Genomic DNA, 25,852 nt, shown 5'->3' on the forward strand with positions numbered 1-25,852 from the left:
GAGTCACTCCTTCCCCTCAGCTTTATCTGACTGCGTCAGCAAAGTGGCGCCATTTAGTACTTGCAAGCATGCACAGTATTTCAGGTGTCACACAATGAGAAACATATTTGACAACATGAGACTTGAGGTGCAATTAAAGTACAATACATGGCATGTAAATGTGTACATACATGATTTTGAATGCACAAAGGGAAAGTGCTTTGTTCTTACATTTGCAGTCTATGTGTACTACATGTTGAATAGTGCAGCATGGAACGCGGTGCACACAGTACTTTGCAGCAAACTAGAACCTCTTTAATGTCCAAAGTCAAGAGCACCAAAACGCGCTGACAAAGCGCCGACGTGGAACTCCCTTAGGCTCCAGACTGTAATTTACTCTGTTTTACAAACAGAATTAAAAGAATTCATTTAGCGACCGTGCTGAATATGGTAAACTATTCAAAGGCTACTGAAACCAATAGAGGTAGTTTGAGGTCACTCCTGGAAAGCAGAGATTGTCTGTACAAGAACCTCCATAGCTGGGCGGGCAGGCTGAGCAAGGCACTCCCACTTTGTATGGTGCGTCCCCGATCCAGTTTCCCCTGAAAAAAATAGAAGAATTCACTAAATATCGCATTTTAAAAACTGCATATACATAAGTCTTTACAAATAAAAGCAGGATTAGCTGCTATCCACCAGTCACCCATTATCACAGGCTAATGGCATTCCTGAACTTGAATATATAAACAGGTTTAAATACTTTGAAGAAATAAGTAAAATGCAGAACGCAAAGAACAGAAAGAGTGTTCCAAAGTCAACTACATCCTTTCTGAGTTTACAAGATAATACACAAAGATGCTGACACTAGCAATCCGAATAAATCCTGTAACAGAGAATGTGAGTGTTTTCTTCCAGTGCTCACACGTTCAGGTCACACTTGCAGTTTGGAAGAATTCTGGAGCTGGTATATGATACATACTCACGCAGAATGAGGTAAGTGCATTTGATTTCTTTGTATGCAAGTGTGTAACTGGAGAAAGCAAAATATTAGTACATGTTCTAGTTCAGAGATGATGTGGTTTGCCACATCCCCCATGTAAAAAATAATCAAGGTGATTTAACCTCAAATGATTGGCTGCGCATCTTTGAATTTGAAACCGGAGTACCCTATATCCAATGTATTCCTTGCTTGCCAATGCAAACAAGAGTGTTAGTGTTGCATAGGCCCTCTAAGCGAGAAGCAGAGTCCTGTCTGCAAGAGCAATCAGGATAACTATGAGCAAATGTGGCTTCTCACAGATACCAAATGAAAATGCAATCTACTGGATTGTAGATGGATTGGGGCCGATTTCTTCAAACATGGGGCAGGTCAAGCTGAATGTTAATGAGTCAGGAACTTATTTTGGAAAATAGGAAGTGTTGGCCATACAATCATTTGTACAACAGAAACTTCCAAAAAGCCTAAGATTATGGGATAGACTGCACATGCACGAGGGGGTCATAACGAGTAGACCCATTGCACCCTATTTGAGTTCCACCGTATTCCAGAAAACACTAAAGTGACTACATTGATCAGAAAGTGCTTCCGTTGTTTTTGTGGATTTCTTTATATTTCTCTCAATCATTTAGAAATTAGGAGGTCTATTGGCTTGGTTTACCACATACAAGATTCCCACTAAGGCAAATCGAATTTCCTATAAGGTTCCCAAGCCTTCCCTCTAACCTCTAGTAAATGTTTTGTACTACGGGAGACAGAACATGAGGCGTGTGAGAAATTGGGTTGTTGGTTAGGAGGGATGGGCCCTTCTCAAGCTACAGCCACAATCCTTGTCAGGGGGAATCACAAAAGTCACTAAATTAACATGAGCTTAACCCTCTGGCAGCTTGGCACAAAAACAGTCAGACAACTGAGAAGCAATCTCGGCCAGACTGGGAACTGAAAGCAGCAATGGCAATCAGCTCGACTGGCCTCCAAAGGGGCAGGGGGTGAGATTGAGAAACACCACTCCTCTGCCGCTTTTGTTACAGGTGGCCGAAATTGCAGCACTGCTGAAAAACTGGCTACCTGTAACAAACTGGCTCCCAAGGGTCCAAAACTAGCCCCCACCCTTCCTGCCCACCGATGAAATGTCTGGTGCCCACTGCGGCCAGTCCGGCCATGGAAGTAATGCATGAAGTATTTATGCAGCACTTAAACAGTAAAAGATTGAAAACACAACATAAGAACATGCAGATCAATTCGAAGAGTAATATTCCACACACTTATGGGTCAGGTAAACAAAGGTGTATTTATTTCGTATCTGTGTTAGGGGGAGGGCATATCCGCCCTATGAAAGGCACCTGTGTCCATAGAAGGCTGGTTCACATTGTAAGTGGCATCAGCCTGCATGCTGTTGATTTTGCTACACTATGGCCTTGATATTCATCCAGACCTGATCCTATCCTTCAGCAACACACTTAAAGAAAGCCTGCTTCTTCTGGCACCTAGGACATCGCACATCCGCTGGAGCACCTAGAACGTCACCCAACTCTGCAGGAGGATAGGATCGGGTATGGATGAAGTTCATCGGGCTGATATGCCTTCCCCCAAATACAGATACGAAATAAACACACTTTTGTTTACCTGACCCATAAATGTGTGAAATGTTACTTTTCGAATTGATCAGCATTTGCTAATTTGACTTGGACAGTGTCATTTGAAAATGTATGTCTCCTACTAGACAGTTATTATATTTCTGACAACAGAACCAGAATGTATGTACTAACATCATTACAACTTTGCCCTGAAGAAGTCCACTGTTTATTGGACGAAACACTTTGGCTGGTTTGATGAGTATTTAAAAGACCACTAATAAAAGAAGAACATCATTGGATTCTTGAAATTCGCTGTCAAAAACCTCCCCAAAATTCTTTTGTGATCATCTTGAAATTCTTGTATGTGGTGCACCTCTAACTGCAACGTTTGAAACAATTTCCCCAGGAGAGGGGAGCACTCTTTGGGGAGAGGGCGCACACAGGGTAGTGCACACTGTATGAAATATATTTCCCAAATTGACTTAATTTAGGGGTATAACAGTGTGGGTGCGGCATTTTGCTAAGGTCCACTGCCCACCTGTCTTTTGTAAAACACAAGAACACTTACACCAATTTAGACAATTAGAGTAGAGTTGAATGGATTATTTGACACCAAAATGGCAAAACTCCATTCAGTAGAACCAGAGTTATGAATTTTTTAAGCTCAATCTTAAAAGTAGCACCTAAAAGTTCAAAGCGCCACCTGAGGACATGTATTCATGCGAGACTGGGGCAAAGTCAAAGTTATGGCCAACCTCAATGGAGTACAGTTTGGATGCACAAAGTGGATTGGGCCCTGCCTCTGCCTATCTTCGGACTTGGAAAAAATGTTGGAGCAAAATGTATAAGAAGATAAAGTTTAGTGGGCAAGGCTGCCAGCGTTGTCTGAGGAGGCAGGGTCTTCACCAGAGAGGCGCTAGACATTGCTGCAATGATTTTTACATTCAGACTAAGTCTCTTTTTTGGAAGTTTAAAATCTCCAGTGGGAAAAAGCTGCAGGCTGTAGCGGATGAGGGCTCCACGAGGCAGGATACCCCTTCTGCAAGAAGCTGCTCAAAAGGATTTGCTGCTACAGAGGAGAACATAGCGGGAGCTACCACAAAGTCAGGCCAACCGGAGAGGCCCCTAGGGCAGATAGGCAAGCAGGTAGTGATGCACAAAACATATAGGATAAATTGAAGGGACACTGCTCTCCTAGGAAGATGCTAAATCAATTAAACGAAAAGAGCATGGTTCACTCCCCGGCAATCTCTTTTGGTTAAATAAGAAAAAACACTTAAGAAGGATCTCAGTATAGGAAGACAAACAATCCAGGCCTATACTCCTCCAAAAACACTCAAAAGCAACCTCAGACACCTCTGGAATTTGGCACTGTTGAAGGGACACCACATCAGCCAGTATTGTTCTTTTTGCTTTTGTCCCCCCCCCCCCAGTGGGACGGGTATGACCACATGTGGGTCCCTTGCTCTTCATGCCACTGGAGTCAAGCTAGTCTGGCTGATGAGGGCGGAAAGCCCGAAACCGGTCCTAGGATGCTTGTCCCAATCCAGGCAGGACCTGGCTTGGCAGTTTGGGCTGAACTGTTCCCATTGGGCGCAGGGTCACGACTGATTTGCATATGGCTAGTTCCAAACTGGAATGGCATAATGAGCAAAAAACGATGGCTCTAGTCCCAGATCTCTGTACTGGAGTGAATATTTGATAATTGTCTGCATTCTGTCCATCAATTTTTCTTTTTGCATTTGTCACCCCAAGTGGGACAGGTATACCCAGACGTGGGTCCCATGCTCTCCATGCCACTGGAGTCAAGCTACCCAGGCTGATGAGCGATGAAAGCCCGGAAGCGGTCCTATTATGCTTGTTTCCAGTCCAGGGAGGACCTGGCGTGGCAGTTCAAGCTGGACTTTTCCCATTGGGCACAGGGTCAAAACTGATTTGCATATGGCTGGGTCGAAACTGGAATGGCATGGTGAGCAAAAAAACAATGTATTTTAGTCCAGATCTCTGTACTGGGGTGGATGTATAACATTGTTCTGCATTCTGTCCATCAATTGTTCTTTTTGCACTTTTAGAAATTTGGCATTTCCTGCTTTAGCCATTTAGTGCCTGCAGCTTGTCTCTGTTCACATGACTGGGTGTAGCTGGCAGTGGGTTTTGTGTTTTCCTCATAGATAGCCACTCCAAACAGGAGCTCAGGTTTGAATAGAAGAACCATCACTTGCCGGATGGGAGGAAGGAACTTATCACAGCCCCCTTTTCACTTGAATAGACAGTGTGCTGCTTCAACATAAATGGTTGCATGCCCCCTGTAGTTAGTCTAGAGCAATGACTTGGAAGGTAGGATGCCTGGGGACTTCAAGTGGAGTTCTAGATGCTTCTCTCCCCTTCTAGATGAAAGGCACCAGATATAAATATTGGCCTTCAGACACCAAATCGTCACTACACTTCTGGACCTGTGGATACTCCGCCAGCAAAAAGGACTGCTGTGGTGCTCAAAGGATGGCTACTCTGCTGGACTGCTGGACTGCTGGACTGATGCCCTCTTGTCTGGGAGAGGAGAACTGGGCCTGCATCTTCATCCTAAACTGAGCACCACCAGAGTGACTCCAAGGGCTACTGTGCTGGCTTCCTCATCTGATCCTCTGGGGCATACAAGGCTCCCCAACATCCTGCACCAGCCCTGAGGGCCAAATAAGGAGAGTGAGTTTCTGACCCCCAAGTAGTACCCCTCTGGTCCTAGACCCTTGGTGTGGCTCAGGGAGCTGTATTTAATTTCTGGGCTCTTTGCAGCCACAGACGGGTCAGTTCACACCAAGACCTCACTGTGATTCAGAGCAAAGCTCCAGCAGTCACGTTTTCACGCTACAGCATTGCGTGTCTGAAACACCTGGCGTGCTCTTTGCGCTACTCCGACAGCTTCCCGCGACTCTCTCCTTGCTCCTCACGGCCCACTTCACTGTGAACGGGACTTTTTGCACTAACTTGAGAAGGTAAATTTTAGCAGGCCGAGTCTGGTCCTAATCTGGACCGCAGCTGATCTGCACTCCATTGCGGTCAGCCTGCACTTATGATTTTGACCCTGTCCAGTGCGACCAGATATCCATAGTTGCCACTTTCTGGTTCCATTGTCATTAAAATCTTTAAAACTTCATAACTCTGCTTTTACTGATTGGATTTTTGTCATTTTGGTCTCTTTTATTTATTAAAACTTAATTCTATTTTCCTAAAACTTTTGTGGGGTCCTTTTGTACTGTGTTTTCACTTTGTTACTGTTTGAAGTGCTGTAAAAAATATAAAATACTTTACACATTGGCTCTGAGTTAAGTGTGAGTGCTCTGTGCCAAGCTACCCAAGGTTTGAGCACATGTTAATTTAGGGTTTGCTTGTGCCTCATCCTGACAAGAATTGTGGTTACTGCTTGACCGGAGCTCACACCCCAGTTAACCAACAACCCAATTTCATACAGACTCCTTCTGTGATCTGTATCAGTGCCATGGCCTAGACGATTGTTTGCACATCGGTCACAGCTTTGGCTGAGGACCCAACACATAACCCTTTTTTACTGCGCTGTGGAGTCTTACTCCTGTCAAGCTGATAGTTAAACCTAAATATTTTGGCCTGATTCACAAAGCAATCTCTGAAATGTGTGTCTTGCTCATGGATTTCTAGAAGTTAAGCATTCTATTTCATGAAAATAAATGTTTTGTGATTCATAAAGTTTTTCTTTATGAGCATGTATTTCTTATTCATAGGAGAGTTACACCTAAGCCTGGAGCTTGGTGAATCAGGTCATGAGGTTTCATTCTATTTCTATAAATTTGGGTTCCCCAAAGTCGGTCCTGGAGGACCAGATCCTGGCCAGATTTTTAAGATAACCACATTTATCTAAATGTAGATATGCTAAATATATGGCATGAATTCTGCCCTTTAGGACCGATTTTGGAGAACCCTGCTATAAATTAAGCGTGTTAAATGGTTTACTTCCTTGTTAGACAGGTTTTGCTAAGGCAGACGTTACAGTTATGCTAAATCTATCTGTACACAAAAATAAAATAATCCTATCAGAACTCCATACATGTTGCTGATTTGTGTAAAGAACATGCACAAAATGGTGGCAACAAAAATACTCACTTTGGTCCATAGTTACAAACCAGGTAAACTGCTCTTCGCCATACAGAGCCCCAGACATTCATATTCTCACATGTGTTTATAGCGCAACCTATGCGATTCGATGTTGCCCACACCATCTGAAAAGGTCAACATTGTTATTTATATTACCAGAAAGCATAACATTAAATCATGTACATGCAAACAGTTAAAAAACGAAACATTTGGTTGACAGCAAAGGAGATAAGAATATACATAATTGTACCTGTGTGTAATGTGTGCACATGGGTCCAAAACATCTCAAGGGGCACCTGGGATTGCAGTCTTGAGGGTACGGAAATGCATAATCTTTGACCTCATCATACCATGGTTTTATCAGTTGTAGAATTGATCGATATCTATGAGAAAACAAATATTAATGTATTTTTTAACAAGTGTTCAATAAGTTGCACCTTTAAGAAAGAAAAAGCCAAACACATATCCACTATATGAAAGATTAGTATGTACATACCTGTTAGATAATATATTTAATGAGTTAATCCACTGCCGAAGTTGGAACAAGTCTCTCATTAGAAAGTCAATTACTCGGATAGCATAATGTACTCTAAATTTCACCAGCCATTCCAAGTTCTCTTTCATGAGGTATTAAAGAAAAGGTCTGGGTGTTTGAAAGCGGTTTCACCATTAATTCTGCATGAAGAGTAAAGTAAAATAATACTTCTTGGTGACACACAGTGATTTTGCTGTCCAGAAACAGATGGGGTGCACGTATGGTTTTGTTTAAACTGAACTGATCTAAACCCGGTGTACCCTGTCCCACCACCGGCCACAGAGCACACATTGGGTGCTCCAGGCACAGACCTAGATAATGTGCCTGGTAATGAAAAAATGTGCCATTCTCAATGCATGTGAAAAGCAGTGCCTGTGCTGCGGACAGTGCAGCGCTGAAAGCGGCACTTTTTATTTCAAACTGCTGACCCTCCCTTGATTGTAAAGGGACTGCTCTGAGATGAAAGGCAGACAGGGATTCCCCGCCAGAGAGGCGCAGCAGGCATGTGTAAGTAAAGAGAGTAGGCAATACTTAAGAAACCTTGGAGATTGGACTACCTCTATGGGCATCTTCTCCAGAGTTTTAGAAAGTAAGCATTTTAAGTGTGCAATGAAAATTAATGAAGTTACTTGGGAACGTAAAAAAATTTCGAAGGAGTGGTCAATTCAATCCAAACAATGTACATACCTGCAAGCAAGACACACAACTACTCATATTTTAACCTATTATAAATTACAACGATCCTGCATTGGTGTAAGTAATAGAGCAGGCAGACAGAAAGAAGCAGAATGCCAAAGTAGACCCAAATATTATACAATACAGTGTACATGAAAATGTGCAAATGGTGCATAATACAATAACTAACTTAAATTGCAACAGATTGATGACTATGAAAACAATTAAAAATATTTAAAAAATTAAAAAATATAAATAACGTTTCCAAGTTAACAGATAAGCCGCTTAACTAACTTGTTTCATGCTAATGATGCCTCATGCTACTCGAGTTCAGGGAGAAAGGTATGCAAGCACCATTTCCAACTTTCCAGTGTCAGGATCAGGCATCATCACGATGCTTCTGTTTATTAGGCAGAGAAGGAGAAGAAGGGCATGCAGGGAAAAGGCCCTACTGCGAGATATGGCAGATGAAGATGTGTGCGGTGGTTTTACTTTCCACCAAAACATATCCTAAACTTGGTAAAGCAACAACAGCTTGAGAGTGCATCACAAATAGGCCATACTTGCCTTTCCAAGCTACTTGCTGCATTGAATTTTATAGGCACTGGAATCTTTCCAATGAGCAGCAAATTCACAGCAGGCATTTCACTGCTAGCTATTCATGTTGCGGAAACCAGTTGCTGTGCGATTTAAACTACTACGTGGATCAGTAAGTCACGAGTAATTCACCATTCTGCAATCCATGCAACACAGGAAAAGTGCCATGCTGCCATTTAGAGGATCAATGTGTTTAATGAAATCTTCACAAACAAATCCTCATAAACAAATTTAAGAACCAATATTTCCAAAATAGCAAAATAATCTTGAAAGGCACAGCTCAAGGTTGCTGCTATTCAAGTTTTTCCTCTATAAATGGCTCAAATTTGAGGATCTTAACATTCCGCAACTCCTATTTATGGCACTAAGTGTGCATTATATGTGTAATCTTAATTGTTATGAATAAGGGAAGACTGATGTTAGTATAAAAGGACTCTAGTAGAAGCACTGCATATGTCACATTTACTGGCGACTCGCGTATCCTCTCACATTGTTGGTTTTGGGAGGATGACTTGAGTGGGACAGGATTTTGTAGCGTCCAATAAAAAGCAAAAAGACTCCCATGCCCAATGAATAAGGTGCAGGTGCCTAATGAATAAGGGCAGGTGGGAGAGGCAAGTACATACCAGGAATACTATCTAGTGAACAAGATGCATATATTAATATTTCTGTCCCTTTCATTCATATGTGCGGCATTGGTGATTGAATACTTTGCACTTTAACTGTAGCTCAGAAAGCGTATTTAATTCACCTTACGGTGCAAACTGAAGATGCATTTACAATCTCTTACACTTATCATAGGTCAGATATTTAGATATGTAGCAAATTCATATTCTTGGTCAGAATTTGACATTTTCTGTGCCGGTGAAATATTACCAGAAAATGTACAGACTCAAAAGTATCGCTGAAGTTGGAGGTAGACTCTGGTTTAGGTTATGGCAGGGGCATGGTATGATGTGTATGATACAGGTCTCTTGAACTAATGAAGCACTGAGTATTTCAAATCTAATACTGTGTTTGATTATGCAATTTTCTTATGTCTTGTATAGTTAAGAAACTGATAAACAAAGTACACTGTGCCCTCCTGGCCTCAAATAAGAAGGGGAAGGGTAAGCCTTACCCGGCCCTGCTGCTAGATCCTTTGTTTTTGGCCCTAAAAATGTAAATGTAAAAAAGATATCAAGCCATACTTTTTGGTAATGGTTACCTGCTCTTTTTAGAAAAGTTGCTATCAATTTTACCACTTAGAAAGTGTTAAGCTGTTATTTATAATTTGCATTGTAGCAAAGCCTGCAACCCTTCTCTTAAAAATGTACACTTTGTACAATTTGTTGGTCCTTTTTTGCATGGCCACATCGCTTATCCCACCTTCAGAGTAGAACCCACATGGCTGAAGGCTATCATCAAATGAGTCAAGGGACTATGGGTGAGTGAAATTAACAAGCATTTGCAATGCAATCGGTCTCACATTTGCGACCTTCCATGTATTAAGCTATGCAGCACATTAGCCTGGGTGCTGAAACATCTACTGTATTTTAACATGGAGGGAAAGTAAGCATCAAACTGCGTGACATGCCAGGTATGGTAACACTAGGAGAGAAATATTGCTTTTCAGCGGGAAATGGTATGGTCCAAAGCTCTGTTTTTAATGTAAAATCAGGGCCTTCAGTGGTCATATCTCTGAAAATACAAATTTGAAAAAAATATTATTGTCTACGGGTGCTCGTGGAAGACAAGTTCTATGAACTGGAATCTAGAGAATGCTAAGTGATTCTGGTATTTTACTGACCACTGCTGGTCGTTTTTTATCAAGAAAGTTAAATAGAGGCAGTTGCCAGAAAAAACAAAGAAAGTCCCACAGCAGAAAGCAATTCTAGGATTTTAATGACCTCTACTGGTCCTTTTTCATTAAGACAGTTAAATAGAGGCAGTTGAACAGAAAAAAAGTCCTTAAGTGGAAGCATAGAAGTCCTAGGGCTGATCTCCAGAGCCCACAAAGTACATACACATATGCGTATATACTAATATATAAGTATATACTAAAGTATATACAAGAGGCCTCGAATGCTCGACCTAAAAATAGGCCCACAAAGTTTCTAGAAGTCAGAAAAATTTGCCCTTTGCAAAGATGTGGAAAGTTTCTTGAATTTTCCTAAGGTGTAGTTTAACTTTGCTGACCCCTGTTTCTTGAATACACATATCCCACCTAAATGGATGGAAGTTAAAGCTGCAGTGAACTGGCCTGTGACCAGATTTTTTCTTGTTCTCACTCAGGCCTGTCTTTAACCCTCTGTGGCAGACTGGAAACCAATAGTCGGCACTCTGCAACATCACTCATCCCAAGACCCAAAGGATAATTTTCCTGCTGTCACACAGCGCCCCTTTCACTCCCTTTTTCAAGTTTGACGTTTTACACTACCTTTTTTACCATAACCATTTCATACTTTGCAACTCCGGAGAAGTTTTAACAACTTTTGCAAAAATGTTGAAAAGTTGAAAAGCTCTCAAAACTTCACAGACTTCGACAAAACAGCAATTGAAGTAAGACATACACATTAGATTGAATGGCTCACTATTTGGGGGCCGATTCTGATGTCGGACTGACCGGAGTCCGTCTGACATCAGTTGGGAACTGGAACCGAACGACCTCCTCTCGTCGGTTCCAGCCCCGCAAGTAGGATGCGATGGAACCCTGTCCAGTCGCAATCCTATTCTTAACAAGGGGAGCATGCATTCCAAACGGAATGCATGCTCTCATTGCAAAGACCTGAGTTGCAGTTCATCCCTGCACCCTGTGGCAGGCACCTCAAGGTGCCTGCCACTGGGTGCAGGAATCAACAGGGGGCACAGCAGGCACACACTAGGCAGCCATTTGTAGGCCGTGCATCGATGGGGGCCCTGCAGGAGGTCTCCAAAGTAAGAATCTGACAGCCTTTTTGTGTCCTAAAGGCCGGCACAGAAAGGCTGTGGGAATCTTCCATCGGAATTCCTTGGCAGGAAAGATTTCCGGAATGGCAACCGGGCTCTCCGAGCCATTCAGAAATCTGGTCCAGATTCCTTTCCGACCGACCCCATCAAAATGGAATCTGATCAGCCGATTCCTAAATCTCCAAATAGCAGACTGCTAGAAGAAGAAAAAAGAATAAATGCCTATAAAGTGCAGTCCATACCTTCCAGTGCGCACAGAGAGATTCTGGCCCAGAAATCTCAGTAAGTAGGAAGGTCCGTGGTCCCATATGCAAGTTGCAGCCCATGCTTCCGCAGTCTTGGCAAGGGTTTCATCCCACACCTATAAGGACACAAAATGTGTTATATCTCCATCAGAAACATGAGACACTGAAGAATGTAAGAATGTTTGCAGCCAAAGTACACCTTTATGAGATTCATGTGTCTCTACTATTATCACAGGCAGCCACGACCCGTGGAGGGAGTTTCGGAGGGGCGGAGAGGCGGGGCGGGGGAGGGGCAGGGTGGGGAGTGCTAAAAGGTAAGTAAACAATTTAATTAATAAAACGAATTTCGTAGTGCGCCGATGCAGGGTGCGCTACGAAATTCGTTTTATTTATTAAATTGTTTACTTACATTCAATTATCCATACTCTGGTTTTTAGCACCCCCTCCCTTGCCACTCCCCCGCCCCGCTTCTCCGCCCCACCAAAACTCCCTCCACGGGCCGTGGCTGATCACAGGAAGGATGATTACTTTCATGCAGCCGGGGAATTTGTTCTGTGTGCACATGTAAAGGTTACATATGTAACTGATAGATTATGTAGAATGTGGACAGCAACATTAGATATCCTCATTTTAGAAATGCTGAAGACTGTCCTGAGATTTAAACCTCTGCTTGAACGTACTTTTACACTCCTTTCTAATTCATAAATCCTTTCAAGAGTAAGACTGAAAAACTCTGCCAGGAACTCTGCCAGGCGCAGACCTTCATGCATACTGCTGGAAAAAATCATGTGCGTTTTTTCACGAAAGAATCAGTCCCCAGTGTAGATTTGCATGCATAATACAACTCTGCTGTGAGAAAGTCAAGTACAGATTCGGACTGCTCATGTTTAATCTCTGCAGGGAAAATATTTTTTACAAACTAACATGTTGAATGGTGTACACAAACTGAGACGACTAAACATGCCTTTTAACACCCACTTGGCACCTCCCCGCAAGGGAATCACACCTGTGTTATTGACATGTTCGCTTTTATGACGTACAATTACATAGGTGTACATAGATTTACAACTACCTGTATTCGGTTCTGAATACCCACTAGGCAAAGACCCTGGCACTTTTGGCTGTAAACTTGGAACACAGAAAAAATATCTTAGTGAATCAGGACCATAATCTTTTAAGACAATCTTCATGAAACTGAGAAGATGAGATGCCCGATGGAGCTACCTAGTTTAGCTAAAGGGGAGATGGGCCATGGCCTCCCTCCTTGGTCGTCACCTACCTAGTCAGCCTTTAGACAGAGTTCTTTTCGTCTCTCCTTGTTGTCTCTTCCCCTTTCCTCCCTTTCTCACCCTCCCCTCTACGCTCCATTATTCTGCCCTCCATGTTCTTTAAATGTTTCCCATTGAGACCTAGCTTTTTGGCAAAAGCTCGGGGGAGCTACCAATAGCTATAGAGGAGATAGGTTTTGGGACTTCCCTCTCGACCGTCACCTACCCAGCCGGACTTTGGGCAGACCTTCCTTCGTGTTTCTGCCTTTTCTACCTCCCTCCCCTTTACCCTTACCCCCTTCCCCTCTACACTCCACTTATCTTGTTCTCTATGCTCCTGTAATTGTTTGTCTAGCAACTGTTGTAAATCGAAACTGATGTAATCGTGTAATTTTGTGAAACCTCATGTAAAGCGCTCTGATACCTCCGGGTCTAGCCAGCGCTATATAAAACACTTTAAATAAATAAAATAAATAAATAAACATTTCAAAACAATGCCCAGTGAAACACAAGTCGGCTAACATAAATGATTTGCTTTTGTAACAGCACAATTCTAATCCTATGTAGGAAACAAGAGCAGTAGTCCGCTATTTTCACCTCTAATGTTGACTACTTATTGGTATTGGAGCTGTTACTATATGATAAGTGACTATAAAGAGTAATGCCAATTACGGACTGGAGTCGGCATTTTACCTTCACCTACCTAGTTGTCATAATTCATCACTTTGCCGGCTTCACACCACAATGAACTTATTTTGGACAACTCTTCGTTGGTATAGGAGCTTTTGAGCAATACATAGACAGTAAACGTTAGTTTCTCCAAGCACAAAAGTCGCATTTTTTTAAATGATTTAATGATCTCAACCAGGGTGTTTCTATCTTGTTGTCCCAGACTTTGAGACCAAACTGGTGGGCCAAAAAAAGAGATAAAACGGTTAAGTTAATTTAAGGATGACTGGTAATTTCTAATTTCACATCTCCTTTGGGTAAAGTTAAAATTCTAGGGCCTGCAAACCAATATGTGGATCTGAAGGAAATGTACCTCAGCATGTTTTAGCCCTCTTATTGCCCTGTACAGTCCCTATATCTGTGACTTCTGATGGGAAGTTGAGAAAATGTATTCCAAAGCTTAAAACATATGCTGGAATGTCATGTGCTGTTCTCTCAGACTAAAGTTTATGTAGCTTTGTAGATGCTTGAACTCTTTTCCATTAGGAAGACAGTCTTGACAGTATTCACGTGTGTGTCAAATACACGGAGGACAAGGAGATTATGGTCCAGTATACACACTCCAAATATAGAATCAATGTAACAAAGTATACTGCTCTGTGTGTAACTGGGTGAATCAGAAAAAGAAGAAGGTGATATTAAAATCAACTATAGACCATATATGCCAATGTATTTAATGTGGTCTGAATGGTCGATGTCGAGATTAAAACATATGGCAGGGACACTGGAATCTAATGGTCCCTGTCTCTGATGTAGCGAAGTGTAAATCACCTATAGACCCACTGCTGTGCTGGTCCATAGTTTATTTTTATATCACCTTTTTCTTGATTCGCACATTTTAATTTTCTCTCCCACTGAATGCATTCTCATTCATCTGGCGATTTACATATAGATCCCTGGAAAAGTGCCCCAGCACATCAGGTATTGCAGTGCCAGCCCAACATGGTGCAAAGCCCGATGATGAAGCATGCCACTCTCGGGTGGGTGAGGGCATTTGTTCCTGAGAGCAGACGCTACCAGTAACCTGGCGGATGCTCATAATATTCACATGTATTGTATTGTATTGTAATTGCATTTATATAGCGCTTACTACCCCTGACGAGGCGCCAAAGTGATTTTTTGGCGAGTAGCACGCTACTCCGGGACCCATAGAGGATTAGTGTTGAATTAGTATAGTGAAACATGCAAGTACATTTTAAGTGTTGGATAGGTTAGTCAGTTATTTGGATTTGGAATGATAGCAGAAGGATAGAGGAGGAAAAAGGTTTGTATTTATATGGCGCTTGTTGACGCATGCTATTCAGGAAGCCCATAAAGGATTAGTGGTGAATTGTGCAGGACCTGTACAAGAACTGGTTACGCATTTGTTGGCTGCTCTTTCGCGCGAGAACACAATAACTTCATGTTGGGAACCATCACCGTCAGTCAGTCCATGCCCCAACATATATTCAATTTTTCTAGGGACTATGGGAGAAAAGACGATTATGGTTGATGTTCTTAGTGTAATCTGAGTGTTGAAGTAAAAAAAACCTGTTGGCAAACATCACTGTTTCAGACCATGCCACAACATTTATTAAATTTGATCAGGGACTATGGGAGAAAAAACAATTGAGGTTTCTGTTCTAAGAATAATGTGATTCAAGATCTAATTTACTGTGACAAGTTAAAATTAGAAAATTATCTGCACGTCATTAAACCTTCCATGACCTCCATCATGGCCTAGCTGCTCCAATATAACGGTCATTGGCTAGACATGTCCTCCTATTTCTCATTGCCAACCAATACCAACGATCTCACTGGTTTTAATCCACAGTTCTGTTTCGGGTGGCAGCTTAGTCAAAGCATTCCACTACTAACTGAGGCCTACTGATGTACCTGACATTTATCCTCCATGCACCCTGAATTGCAAGAAAATCCAGATTAAACAGCTGAGATCTCATGTCCTGTGGGGTGCACTGTAAACCTCGCTCTTACATGTTGGTCCATTGATAAATTTGTTGCAAAGAAAAGCACAGTAGAAGATCTGAGGATTGAAGAGTCCTTGTTCTCTCCTTCCAGAAGAAAGCCTTGCCCAGTGGTTCTAATGATGAATAGACTATACTATTGGGGGTCTTATCTCAGGCCCAGATGATGCAAGGACATTCTGGTTTATTTTACGGGTCTGCATTTAACTGTACTCCCCTCCACTGTGAATGCATCCGCATTTCTTTCAAAAGCTATAGCTTTGAGTGGACCTCAGTTGTATTTCATGTGATTGCTGTGTCATAATTATGTTTGGAGAGTCATTAGTACTAAAGGAGTAGTTGATGAGTTTAGTTGGAATGAAACAGTGCCCAGGGTTTTAAGTGGGCTGGATCTCACCGGTGCTGAGCACTGGCAGTTTTTTAAAGGGGGCCTCGAAACGGGTCTCTACAGGGCCGGACTGGGAACCACAACCGGCCCTAGCAAAGTGCTTGCCCGGCCCCCCTCCCCACTCAGGGGGTTGGAGGGGCCGCCGAGCTATTTGCTGGGGCCGGTTTTCGGCCGATTGTGGTACAGGGCCGATTTGCTGCAAAAACGGCCCTGTAACAAAAACGGCCCCCAGGGACCCAAAACCGGCCCCCACCCGTGCGGCGCACCGGGGGATTGCCCGGTGCCCGCTATGGCCAGTCCGGCCCTGGGTCTCTAACAGGCTCTGTTTTGTACCCGTTTTTTCCGGACTGTAGTGACAACAGGCACATCGATGTGCAGGTGCTCACACTGCTCACTTCTCACTAGTGGAGAAGTTATGGCATGACGTCGTGCCAGGTGAACATTGTAGGGGAAGGGAAATCCTGTAAAGAGAGTCGTTTTCTCTCTGGATTTCCCTTCTCTTTTTGAAACTCAGGAGCAGCAACATTGTCGTGGTGTCACCAGGCTTTAAGTGGAAGCTTTTTCAATATTATATACAAGCCATAGTTGCTGCCTATTCATCTTATGCAACTAAGAACCATTGACAAAACCAATAGTGGTTACTTTTGTAGGTATGATGGTACTGGTTGTATCATATAGCTGGATGCAATGACAGAAAGAGCAAAATACAAGTCCGGTGGCACACTATGCTAAGCACACATTTTTAATTGATGTGTTTTTAAGCCACGCCCTTAATTACATTGGCCACGCCTTTTGGGGGGGAAACAGTTTTTTCATCCCACTTAAGTTCCTGACAGTGCCCTCTGGCCTTCTAAATAACATTCCTCACCACTAATGCTGCAAAGGAACCTTTGGGAGCCAAAGAGACCGAAGAAAAGGCCTCGAGCTGTAACATGCTCAGTTGATTTATTTAACAGTGCAGACTGAACACTTGCATTCTTGTGGTTGTGTCCCGATCGTATAGAAATCGTGAACTCTCCCTTTGCTAGAACCTGGGATATTCTGAGATCGAATTGCCCCACAAAAAGAACCATCAAATAAACACAGCCATGTATTCACAAGACTTGCAATGAACAGCTCTGTTTCTCACGCTGAAGGAATTTTGATGTAGGTTTGTTTATGAGGACCGTAAAGTGTGCTCTGCAAATACTTTGTGAATTGCAGACAAGATGCTCACAAAAAAATCTGCAGCGTTCAAACAGCTCATTAATAGAATGTAACGTGCAGTAAAATAAATGACAAATAACAGTATTACTGAAAATCACATAAACTCAAAAGGGATGCTTGGAATTATTCACATCCAAAATGTTTTTTTAATTTTTTCTGAGAGGAAGACACAGATGTTCATATTGTTTCTTGGAGGAACAGGCATTTGGTTTCATAGCTTGGAGCACACTGTACACACAATAAAAAGGCACACAGCGTTCAGCCAATTCAACTAGTTGGTCTTTTCAATTACCACAGCCGACATATGTATAACTGTATATCATTCGTACATGGATACATGTTACAAAAACAATTTGCTTCATATGTCGGGATTTGCATTATGCAGAGTTCAGCAAAAGTCTAAGCCGCCACACAATTAGTTTGACTTTTACAGAAATCATGATTTTTCGACCCCTAGGACACAGTTTGAAGGGGTCCCCAACAAGAAAGCACCAAAGTAGAAAAACTTTGTTTGAATAGAAACTATCACACGAGGTTTTTCATGTTTCAGTATATTTTTTTGTATTTTTCTTTCAGTCTTTCTCTTTCTGTCTCTCCTGCTCTCTCTGTTTCTCAGCTATATATTTGAATCTGGCTAATTATTCCCGTATCTCGCTATTACTTAATCTGCCATTTTGTCAGTCAGTTTGTCGGCCCGCCTGCCACAATTCAATCAACCTCACATCCAACAGTTTATCTGTTTGTCTATCTGTCTGTCCATTGCACCTCTATCTCTCTTTTCTCTCTCTCTGTTTGGTCACTTGTGGATCTTTTTACTCTTTTTGTCTGTTTGTGTGCTTCTGTTGCTTTGCCTGTGTATATTTTTGTCTCTTCTCAATTAACCTCTGTCTAGCTCTCTCGTCCTCTCCCTCGTTCTTGCTCTCTTTCACCATCACTCTGTCTGACTTTCTCTAAAACGATATCAACTGAATAGCGCTTTGTTTGTGTGATTCTTGACAAGTGTTGCCAAAGCCTGGCGATGGGTGGTTTGGCGGGTCTTCATAAAGTATGTGCCAACAAAGAGGTTCGATCGGAATCCACATGCTGTCCTGCTGTATTCCAGAAAACAATGCTAGTACTATTTGGGGTTAAATTTGCTTTACACGTCATTTTATAAACTAAATAAACCAGTCATAACGGTAAGCATGCTGCTTTGAGAGAGTAATCGATTCAGTTATTATAAACATTTAAAATAGGATACATTCCAATTAAGTTACAACAACTGCTATAAAATATACTTCTGTGTTTCTGAAACCTCAAGGCCCCTCACAAACACTTGTTCACCAGTCAATTGTGATGGCAATTTGCAGTAAATTCCACTTGAACAGAAGCCGTTTGAAACCAGACATTCCTGTCCAGCGCAGAAACAACGCCCGGCTTCCTTAAAGTCCTCAGCTATGCATTAAAACCCCACCGCGCGGCAGATTTCCAGATGTCAGCTGCTGAAGATGCCGTAAAGCCAGGCCCTCGCCTTCCACGCAGATGTCCCTGTTTATTTGGACTAGAACACAAGTAGCTGTCAGGCAACGCATTTAGTAATTACAGCAGGCCTACGATTTGACCCTTGACCTGTGCGTTTTCCTTCAGCTCCTGCGCCTTCACTTTTTCATCAACTTCAAAGTAAAGAGTCCTCAAAAAACAAATGCAAAGTGACAGAATCGTATCCACAGAGTGTTTCATTCGGGAGCAGACGTGTGAGCCTCTTTCGTAGGTAGTGTGGTATTGGTGGGCTTCTGAAACCTATAGGACAGCTTTAATACCACTGTGGAAGGAGACTGGGCACATATTTATTTATTTATTTATTTTAAAGGTTTTATATAGCGCTGGCTAGACCCTGAGGTATCAGAGCGCTTTACATGAGCATCAGATCATAGTTACAGGTTACATCGTTACAAAGGTTACACAGTTATTAGAGAATGGCAACATAGTTACTTGTAACATCCATTGTCCAAGCAAGTCGGTATAGCTTTGGTAATGTAGCCGCACTGGCAAATCCAATTGCGGTGACTGGCCGTGTTAAAAGAATAGAAAATACAATTTTCTCTACTTTGAAGATGTAAATGTGTGTATACTTGTAAAGCGCACTGCCGCCCCATCTCGGGGCATCCTGGCGCTGTATACCGCTGTGGAACAATTCCTGGCTTTCTCTGTGAGATGCCCCCTCCAGGGCACCCCCAAGGTGAAGCCAGGCATCCCAGCGCTGTTGGGGCCGTTGTGGAGATTAAGCAAGCTATTGCCCAGAGTTGCAGAATGGGACCCATGATTAGAGTAGGCACCGAGGCGAGAATTATCGAGTCCGCAGACATTGAGCCCAAGACCCTGCCGCGTCGGTAATTGAACCCTGGTCCCGGGCCTGACCTCTGCTTCAGGGTCTGCCACTTCTAACCAGTGAGCCACACTTCTCCACAGATTATCACACTTTGTGTGATGAACGCGTGTGTAGCATCTTCATGCTCTGTCATGTAATGTGGCAGCCATTTTGAAAGTACAGAAAATAATGTTTTCTTTTTTACGCTCACTTCCTCATTGTGTGAGGCCGCTCAGTGGCCTGGAAAGAACAGAAAACACTCTTTTCTATACCGCTGCAACGCTTTGAAAATTTTGAACATGGCCGATCAAAACTAAGGGCTTTTTCAATGTCAGTGCATTTAAAAAGCAACCTGCTCTGGCAAAGCCACCCCCTTGGATTTGGCAAATGCCAGCAGGGGAGGACAACACTAAAAAAGGGGGAAATAAAGGAAACAAGAATGACGTGGAAGCCAACCAATGGTAATTATTGGTAAGTAATAGTAAGGCTCTAACCCATTTTAAAACTTTTTTTTGTCAACAATAGCTTTTGCTGACAGCACGTGCACGCCATAGGCGAAACCTAAAAAGAAAGGTTAAAGCTTAAAGGCTCACTATATGTGGGCACAGTACAATATGCTGGATTGAGTGCAAAGCTGTCATGGCTCAGCTCTTCCCTATCTATACATGGCACATTAGGACCAGTTTATGGAGCCCTTGGGCCTGTGCTCACCAAATGTATACACTTGGTAAATCTCACCCATGTGCCAGAGACAAGGAAACCGGTGACACCACAGCACAGGAAGAATAATGGAAACCCCGCTCCCAAGCATGGCACCCCTCACTATGCTCCCTGCACTCTGCCTTCGTAAACTTCTTGACTGTACAAATGCTCAAGTATGCATCCCCAAGATTCCGATCCTTACAGATCCTTACAGTTGCTTACACATCCTCACTGGTCATCTTCTCAAACCAACACTAATCTGCCTCAGAAAAGGCAAGCGGGAGGAGTTGAGAGAGGCTAGTGAAGACAGACAGACCTTGACCATATACTAGCAGAGAGAAGAGACTATTGATGATATCACAGCGCTGACCAAGACAACGCGGGAAGTAGTCCAAAGTGTGAATCAAAGCTCCGCCTTTGAACATGGACTAATGAGACTATTACCTCAGGCACCGAAATACCACATCTAAAGTAGACCTGGATGGAGACTGTTCTCACGCAGGCACTAGAAGAAATCCTCAGCACTGAAAGAACAGACGACAGGGTGAAACCTGAGTGAGACAGATTTAGAACTTTATGTGGAGATGACTGCTGATGTACCACCTCTTGAGAACAGGTGGCTAAAGATTGTGGTCTACCATATTGTGGGCCCCTGTAATTAAGTCAACCCTGTTGCATAATTTGGTCCTCTCCTTTTGCATAATTTCCGTGGACCAGGTGTATGTGCACCATGCATCATATGCTTCCAAATATGCACATATGTATACAGACAGTATATAGATCCCACCCACCCCTTACACATGTATACAGATATAAATAATATACACATGCTCCATAAACTTGTACATTGACGCCCAAATACATCCAAAGGTGTATACATACAAAATATCGCCACACACATCAATACTGAGACCCCAATTCTGTGTGAAATACATCCTCCCTTCTCTTGCACCCCATAAAGAGCTGAGGCCTGTGTTTTTACCTGTGCAGAACCAAGGCAGAGGCTGATGGACACTAGCAGACCAGGGTTCCCCACCATGGCTTCTTTGTTGTCCAAAAGGCTTCAAGTGAGAGCAAACTATGAGCAAGGTTTCGCCACAAGAGATGTCAAGATAATCCCTCCGCCAGTCCCCCACTATGCCCAGTTGACTCCAATATCTTCACAGGGCAATACACTATATGTAGGCTGTCCGGTTTTAGGTTTAAACCTATAATAACTGATAAAACCCCACTTAAAGGGAAATAGCCCTTACCAGTGTAAACATATAAACACTGAAAAAGCCCCTGCAAAACCACAAACTAAATGCCATTCAAAGAAAGGAAAAGTAGAGTGAAAGAGTCATTTTTATTTCTTCCTGATTGGGCCAATACAATGTAAGTTTGTTATAAAGATAGCAGTAAGAAAGACTGGACTAACATTATTCTGCTTGAGTTTTGTTGTTTAGGGATGTCTCTAAAATATTGTTTTGTCAGCCTTTTTTCAGTTTTGTGGTCTTTGGTCTAAAGATACAGGGGTTAGAAGCATGTTTTAGGTGTTGTTTATTTATTTTATAAACTGTAGAGAATCAGGAAATATCTAAATCATATTTGATTTTTTGGCTACGTTTGAGTCTTTCACTGACAGGAAAAATGTAGGTGTCATAAGAATCGTTCACAATAATTACCATCACATTTACCCACAGAGAATGGGTAAAAATCCTTTATACATCATCCCCCTTTTCTAATGAGTCAGTATTGATTGTAGGTAAATTGCCAAACACCACAGGCTTTAAACATTCAATGCAAGGTACAGTGACATGTAAATGTGAAAAGAGTGCAGTCACAAAGCATCTGGGACACTGGTTAAAACATGACACCAACCTTTTGGAAAACATAGAATGCAGTGTCACTTAGAATGATGCTACAAAAAGTACTTACCAAGTTCAACGAAGATTGGTGTGATATTGTTTGTATTTGCAGTGATTCAGCTACGTCTATGAAAAGGTTGTGTGATGACCTGTTAAGATCGATACCTGAGCTGAAGCGCTTCCCTGTAAGAGATCCTTGCCACTTGTTAGATGTTATCCTGAAAGCATCTTTACAATATTCAGAGTTAATAAAGAATGCTATTGACGTTTTAGTCCATTCTGGTGCACTGTTTTGTAATGCATGGGAACTAAAACACAAATATTTCTCATTCTATGCTATGTGTGCCATCAAAGGAAGAGGCATCCAAACTGTGTCACTTAGCTGGTGGTTCTCAGTCCTAGAGCCTGTAAATGCTATATTATCGGAGTGGCAACCTTTTACAGAACTTTTGCTGAGTGATGATGCCAAAGGCAAGAAATGTGAGGATCTTCAGTCGCATATTTAGAGTGATGTGAAAAAAAGTACACTCTACAGCATTCTTAGATTTTTACAGTAAAGCATGACTGCTGTAGTGGACATAATAAAAAAACAGAGTCTGAAAACACCCTTGTCAGATAAGTGTTCAACAAAATTCGTGTAGATGTGAAATATCTCTTTGAGAGTAAGCTGGGTGATACTTGTAGTGACTTTGGCACTGCAACATGTTCCATGTTAGAGTGCTTGCCACATGGTAAGCAAGGACATTTTTCATTTTACAAAGTATGATAAATAGCCCTTCACCAACCATGGCATTTGAAGTCAATGAAGCCTCACTGTGGTACTCTGCACAAGCTTTAGATCCCTTCTATAAAGGGAAATTTTCTCTGGTGTTTCAAAAGTGCTGGCTCATTTTTGACCACTTCAGTAACTCTGAGAGCATATGCACCCAGTTCAACGCATATGTTGCAGAACCTGTCACAGAGAATCACAATCTTCAGATGCACCAGTATTGGCATGGAAAGCTATGCCAGTGGCCAGAGTTAGCAAATTGTGTACTGGCTGCTTTGGTGTAGCCCATCTCAAGTGACAATGTTGAGAGGGCTTTTTCACAGATAATAATTTACATGAGAAGGAAAGAGGGAGCGTGCATGACTAACGACTCACTGAAGAACTATTGTATGGTGTACTATGATAAGTTTAATTTGTAAAAATGCATTTGGACCTCATATGTACTGTACGTACACTGTCTATATACCATGCACAATCAGTGCAGAAAGCAAGCAATAATAAAAGGAAAAAGTTCCATAAACACCTGAAAAAAACTGTTTCTGTTCTTTTTAATGGCGCACAAATGTGTAACCACCGATAACCACAGTTTTTTAAAGGTAATTAAATCACTTGAAAACACTGGAAAAAACCCCACCAAAATTTACCAAAAATAGAAACTGAAAACAGGAAAGCCTAACTATATGTGAAGGCAATGGAGTAAAAAGAGGGGCTGTATAGTACTTGTAAACAGCACGTCTGAGGTCTCTTAGCAGGTTTTAGGCTTGAATTGGTTGGGATGGGCAGTCGTGAGCTGGATGGATGTTTTCATGGAACAATATGCACCCTGCAATTAGATATCCTTTTAATGATTGTGTATCTAGCTTGGCATGTGCCAAGTAGAAGCATAAAACTGTGGTCACATCATGAAGAGTTGATGTTTTTTCTAGCTTTAATACCACATTAGAATTGTGGTAAGCACGCTGCGTGTTTTTTTGTTATTCCAGGTGCCCTGGTTCGGTTTTGGCTGCTGTATTTGGGATGTATTCGCAGACACAGCAGCAAGGGCACCAGGTTAGCATAGCGCGCATAGAGCAAATAGACATTAAAAAGTGTAACTAGCAACAACGGGGACCGGTGGAAGGTGCAAGCAATGATGTGGGGAAGGGGGCTCTGGCTACAAGCAACGATGCTGGAGGGGTGCGGGGGAGAAGGGGAAAAAGAATGAAAAAACATGCACTCTTATGGAGTGCCAGAAATGAACTAGAATTAAGTACCTCCAGAGAAAATGCAGCTAGTGGCAGGACACTGGACGCCGTAGAGGAACTATCCTAGGTCCATGCTCCATTGAACAGACTAACACCAAGAAGAGGATGGTCCATGCTTTTAGAAAACAGACAAACTCCAGGAAGAGGAAGTGAAACATGATGCTGCTGACCAATTAAAAGCAAGATAATAAAAGTGATGTCAAAGCCAACTAATAGTAAGTCATGTGTGGGCTGTAGTCCCTTTTAAGACTTTTGTTTCTATTTACAAGAGATTTCACAAGCAAGCGGTGTGCAGACAAAACCTAAAAAAGCAGTTCCATGAAGTCAGCAGAGGAAGGATACACCTTGCCTAATCAAAATTAAGATAGACAAGCTATGTTTCAGGGTGATGACAAACACAGAATAGTGAAGAAAGCCACCCAAAGAGCATGGAAATGAGACTGACAAGAAAGTCATCTAGTACTGACTAATAATGAAATTTGTCAGAGAAAATAAGATGGTTTTGTATGTGTAGAGATTTAATTTCTACGCTTGCCTTACAATAATATATTTTGTGTAGTACACTCTAACTGACAAATGTTAAAGATAACCCTGGGCGGTGAACTCTGCTCCATTCGTGGAGTTTGCAGATGTTTTCTTTGCTCATTTTGACAAGCTTGAGTGAGGAAAATCCACTTCCTGGCGAGATTTTTACTTGCTCGCGCTTGCCAAGGTCTAATTGGCAAGCAAGGAAAATCAAGTCTTGGTGAGATTTCTCAACGCGGGTGGTCGGATGTCTCAATGCGAGTGGCTGCTGCAGGTCGCGACCACTCATGTTAAGAAAACTTCAGTTCGCGTTGAAAAAGCTGCAGCTCAAGTAGAAAATCTACTCGAGCAGCAGAAAGGAAGCTGCTCCTTCTTGCGCTTGTGTGCATGGTGCTGTTCGCAATGATTTTACAGAGCGGGACAAATACCCGGCCCTCAAAATCACCACAAACGGCATCACCCTAAGTCACTAAGCCGCTTGCTGAACGCGTAGTGCAGTGGAGTGTTTTGCCACTTTGCGGAGTTCCGCATACCGAAACTCGGCGAACTCCGCCCAGGCCTGGTTAAAGAAAGACATTCTTCTTGCAAGCACAGTTCTGCTCATTGTCCTTTTGTATGGGTCAGACGTAGAGCTTCCCTCAAGAAAATAATATTGAAACTGTGATAGCTAATGCTGTAGACCAACAGAGATGACTATTTCGAGGAGATCAGAACTACTAAGGGTTTGAGTTGTAGCAAAGCGGAGAAGGCATCAATTCTGCAGCGTTTCAAATAAATCTCTGGGAAAATGTCCCACTCACGGAGTGCATAGTGTGCCTATGCTAGGGAAATGTGAATTTTTAAGGATGCCCAATTCAGAACTTTAGTTTATTTTTTAACTTCACAAATTTCATGAAGAGCAGCACTTGCGTATCACTGTAACCTCTTCCGTGCTCATGACGAGCTCAGCTTGTCATGAGGTATGGTGCTAGTGTGTTCATGACGAGCAGAGCTCGTCATGAGCCGCGCAATGCTCGCACGCGGGGCTAATTCCCCCGCTGTGCTGAATGTTCTGAAAAACGGGCGCGGTCATGAGCACAGCGCCACCGTGCTGCGTGACGATCTGAGCTCATCACGGGCACCGCGGCGCTGTGCGTGCCCCCCTGCCCCCCAGCACAGCGGGGGAATTACCGCCGCTGCAAAGGGGTTAACAAGCATTAGCTAAGCAC

General features: G+C 42.6%; 1 protein-coding gene across 1 annotated transcript in view; it reads right to left on the reverse strand.

Moving 5' to 3' along the window:
• Positions 1-319: 319 nt before the first annotated feature.
• Positions 320-25,852, reverse strand: part of PI15 (peptidase inhibitor 15) — a 45,179-nt gene continuing 19,646 nt past the window's right edge. Inside the window, exons 3-6 of the mRNA XM_078687131.1 lie at positions 11,653-11,771; positions 6,926-7,058; positions 6,685-6,800; positions 320-581 (exon numbers count right to left, since the gene is read on the reverse strand). Coding sequence (XP_078543257.1) covers positions 446-581; positions 6,685-6,800; positions 6,926-7,058; positions 11,653-11,771 — 504 coding nt within the window. The 3' untranslated portion in view covers positions 320-445. The remainder of the gene's footprint in view (positions 582-6,684; positions 6,801-6,925; positions 7,059-11,652; positions 11,772-25,852) is intronic.

Source organism: Lissotriton helveticus, chromosome 4_1, assembly GCF_964261635.1.
Source record: "Lissotriton helveticus chromosome 4_1, aLisHel1.1, whole genome shotgun sequence".
Taxonomy (NCBI): Eukaryota; Metazoa; Chordata; class Amphibia; order Caudata; family Salamandridae; genus Lissotriton; species Lissotriton helveticus.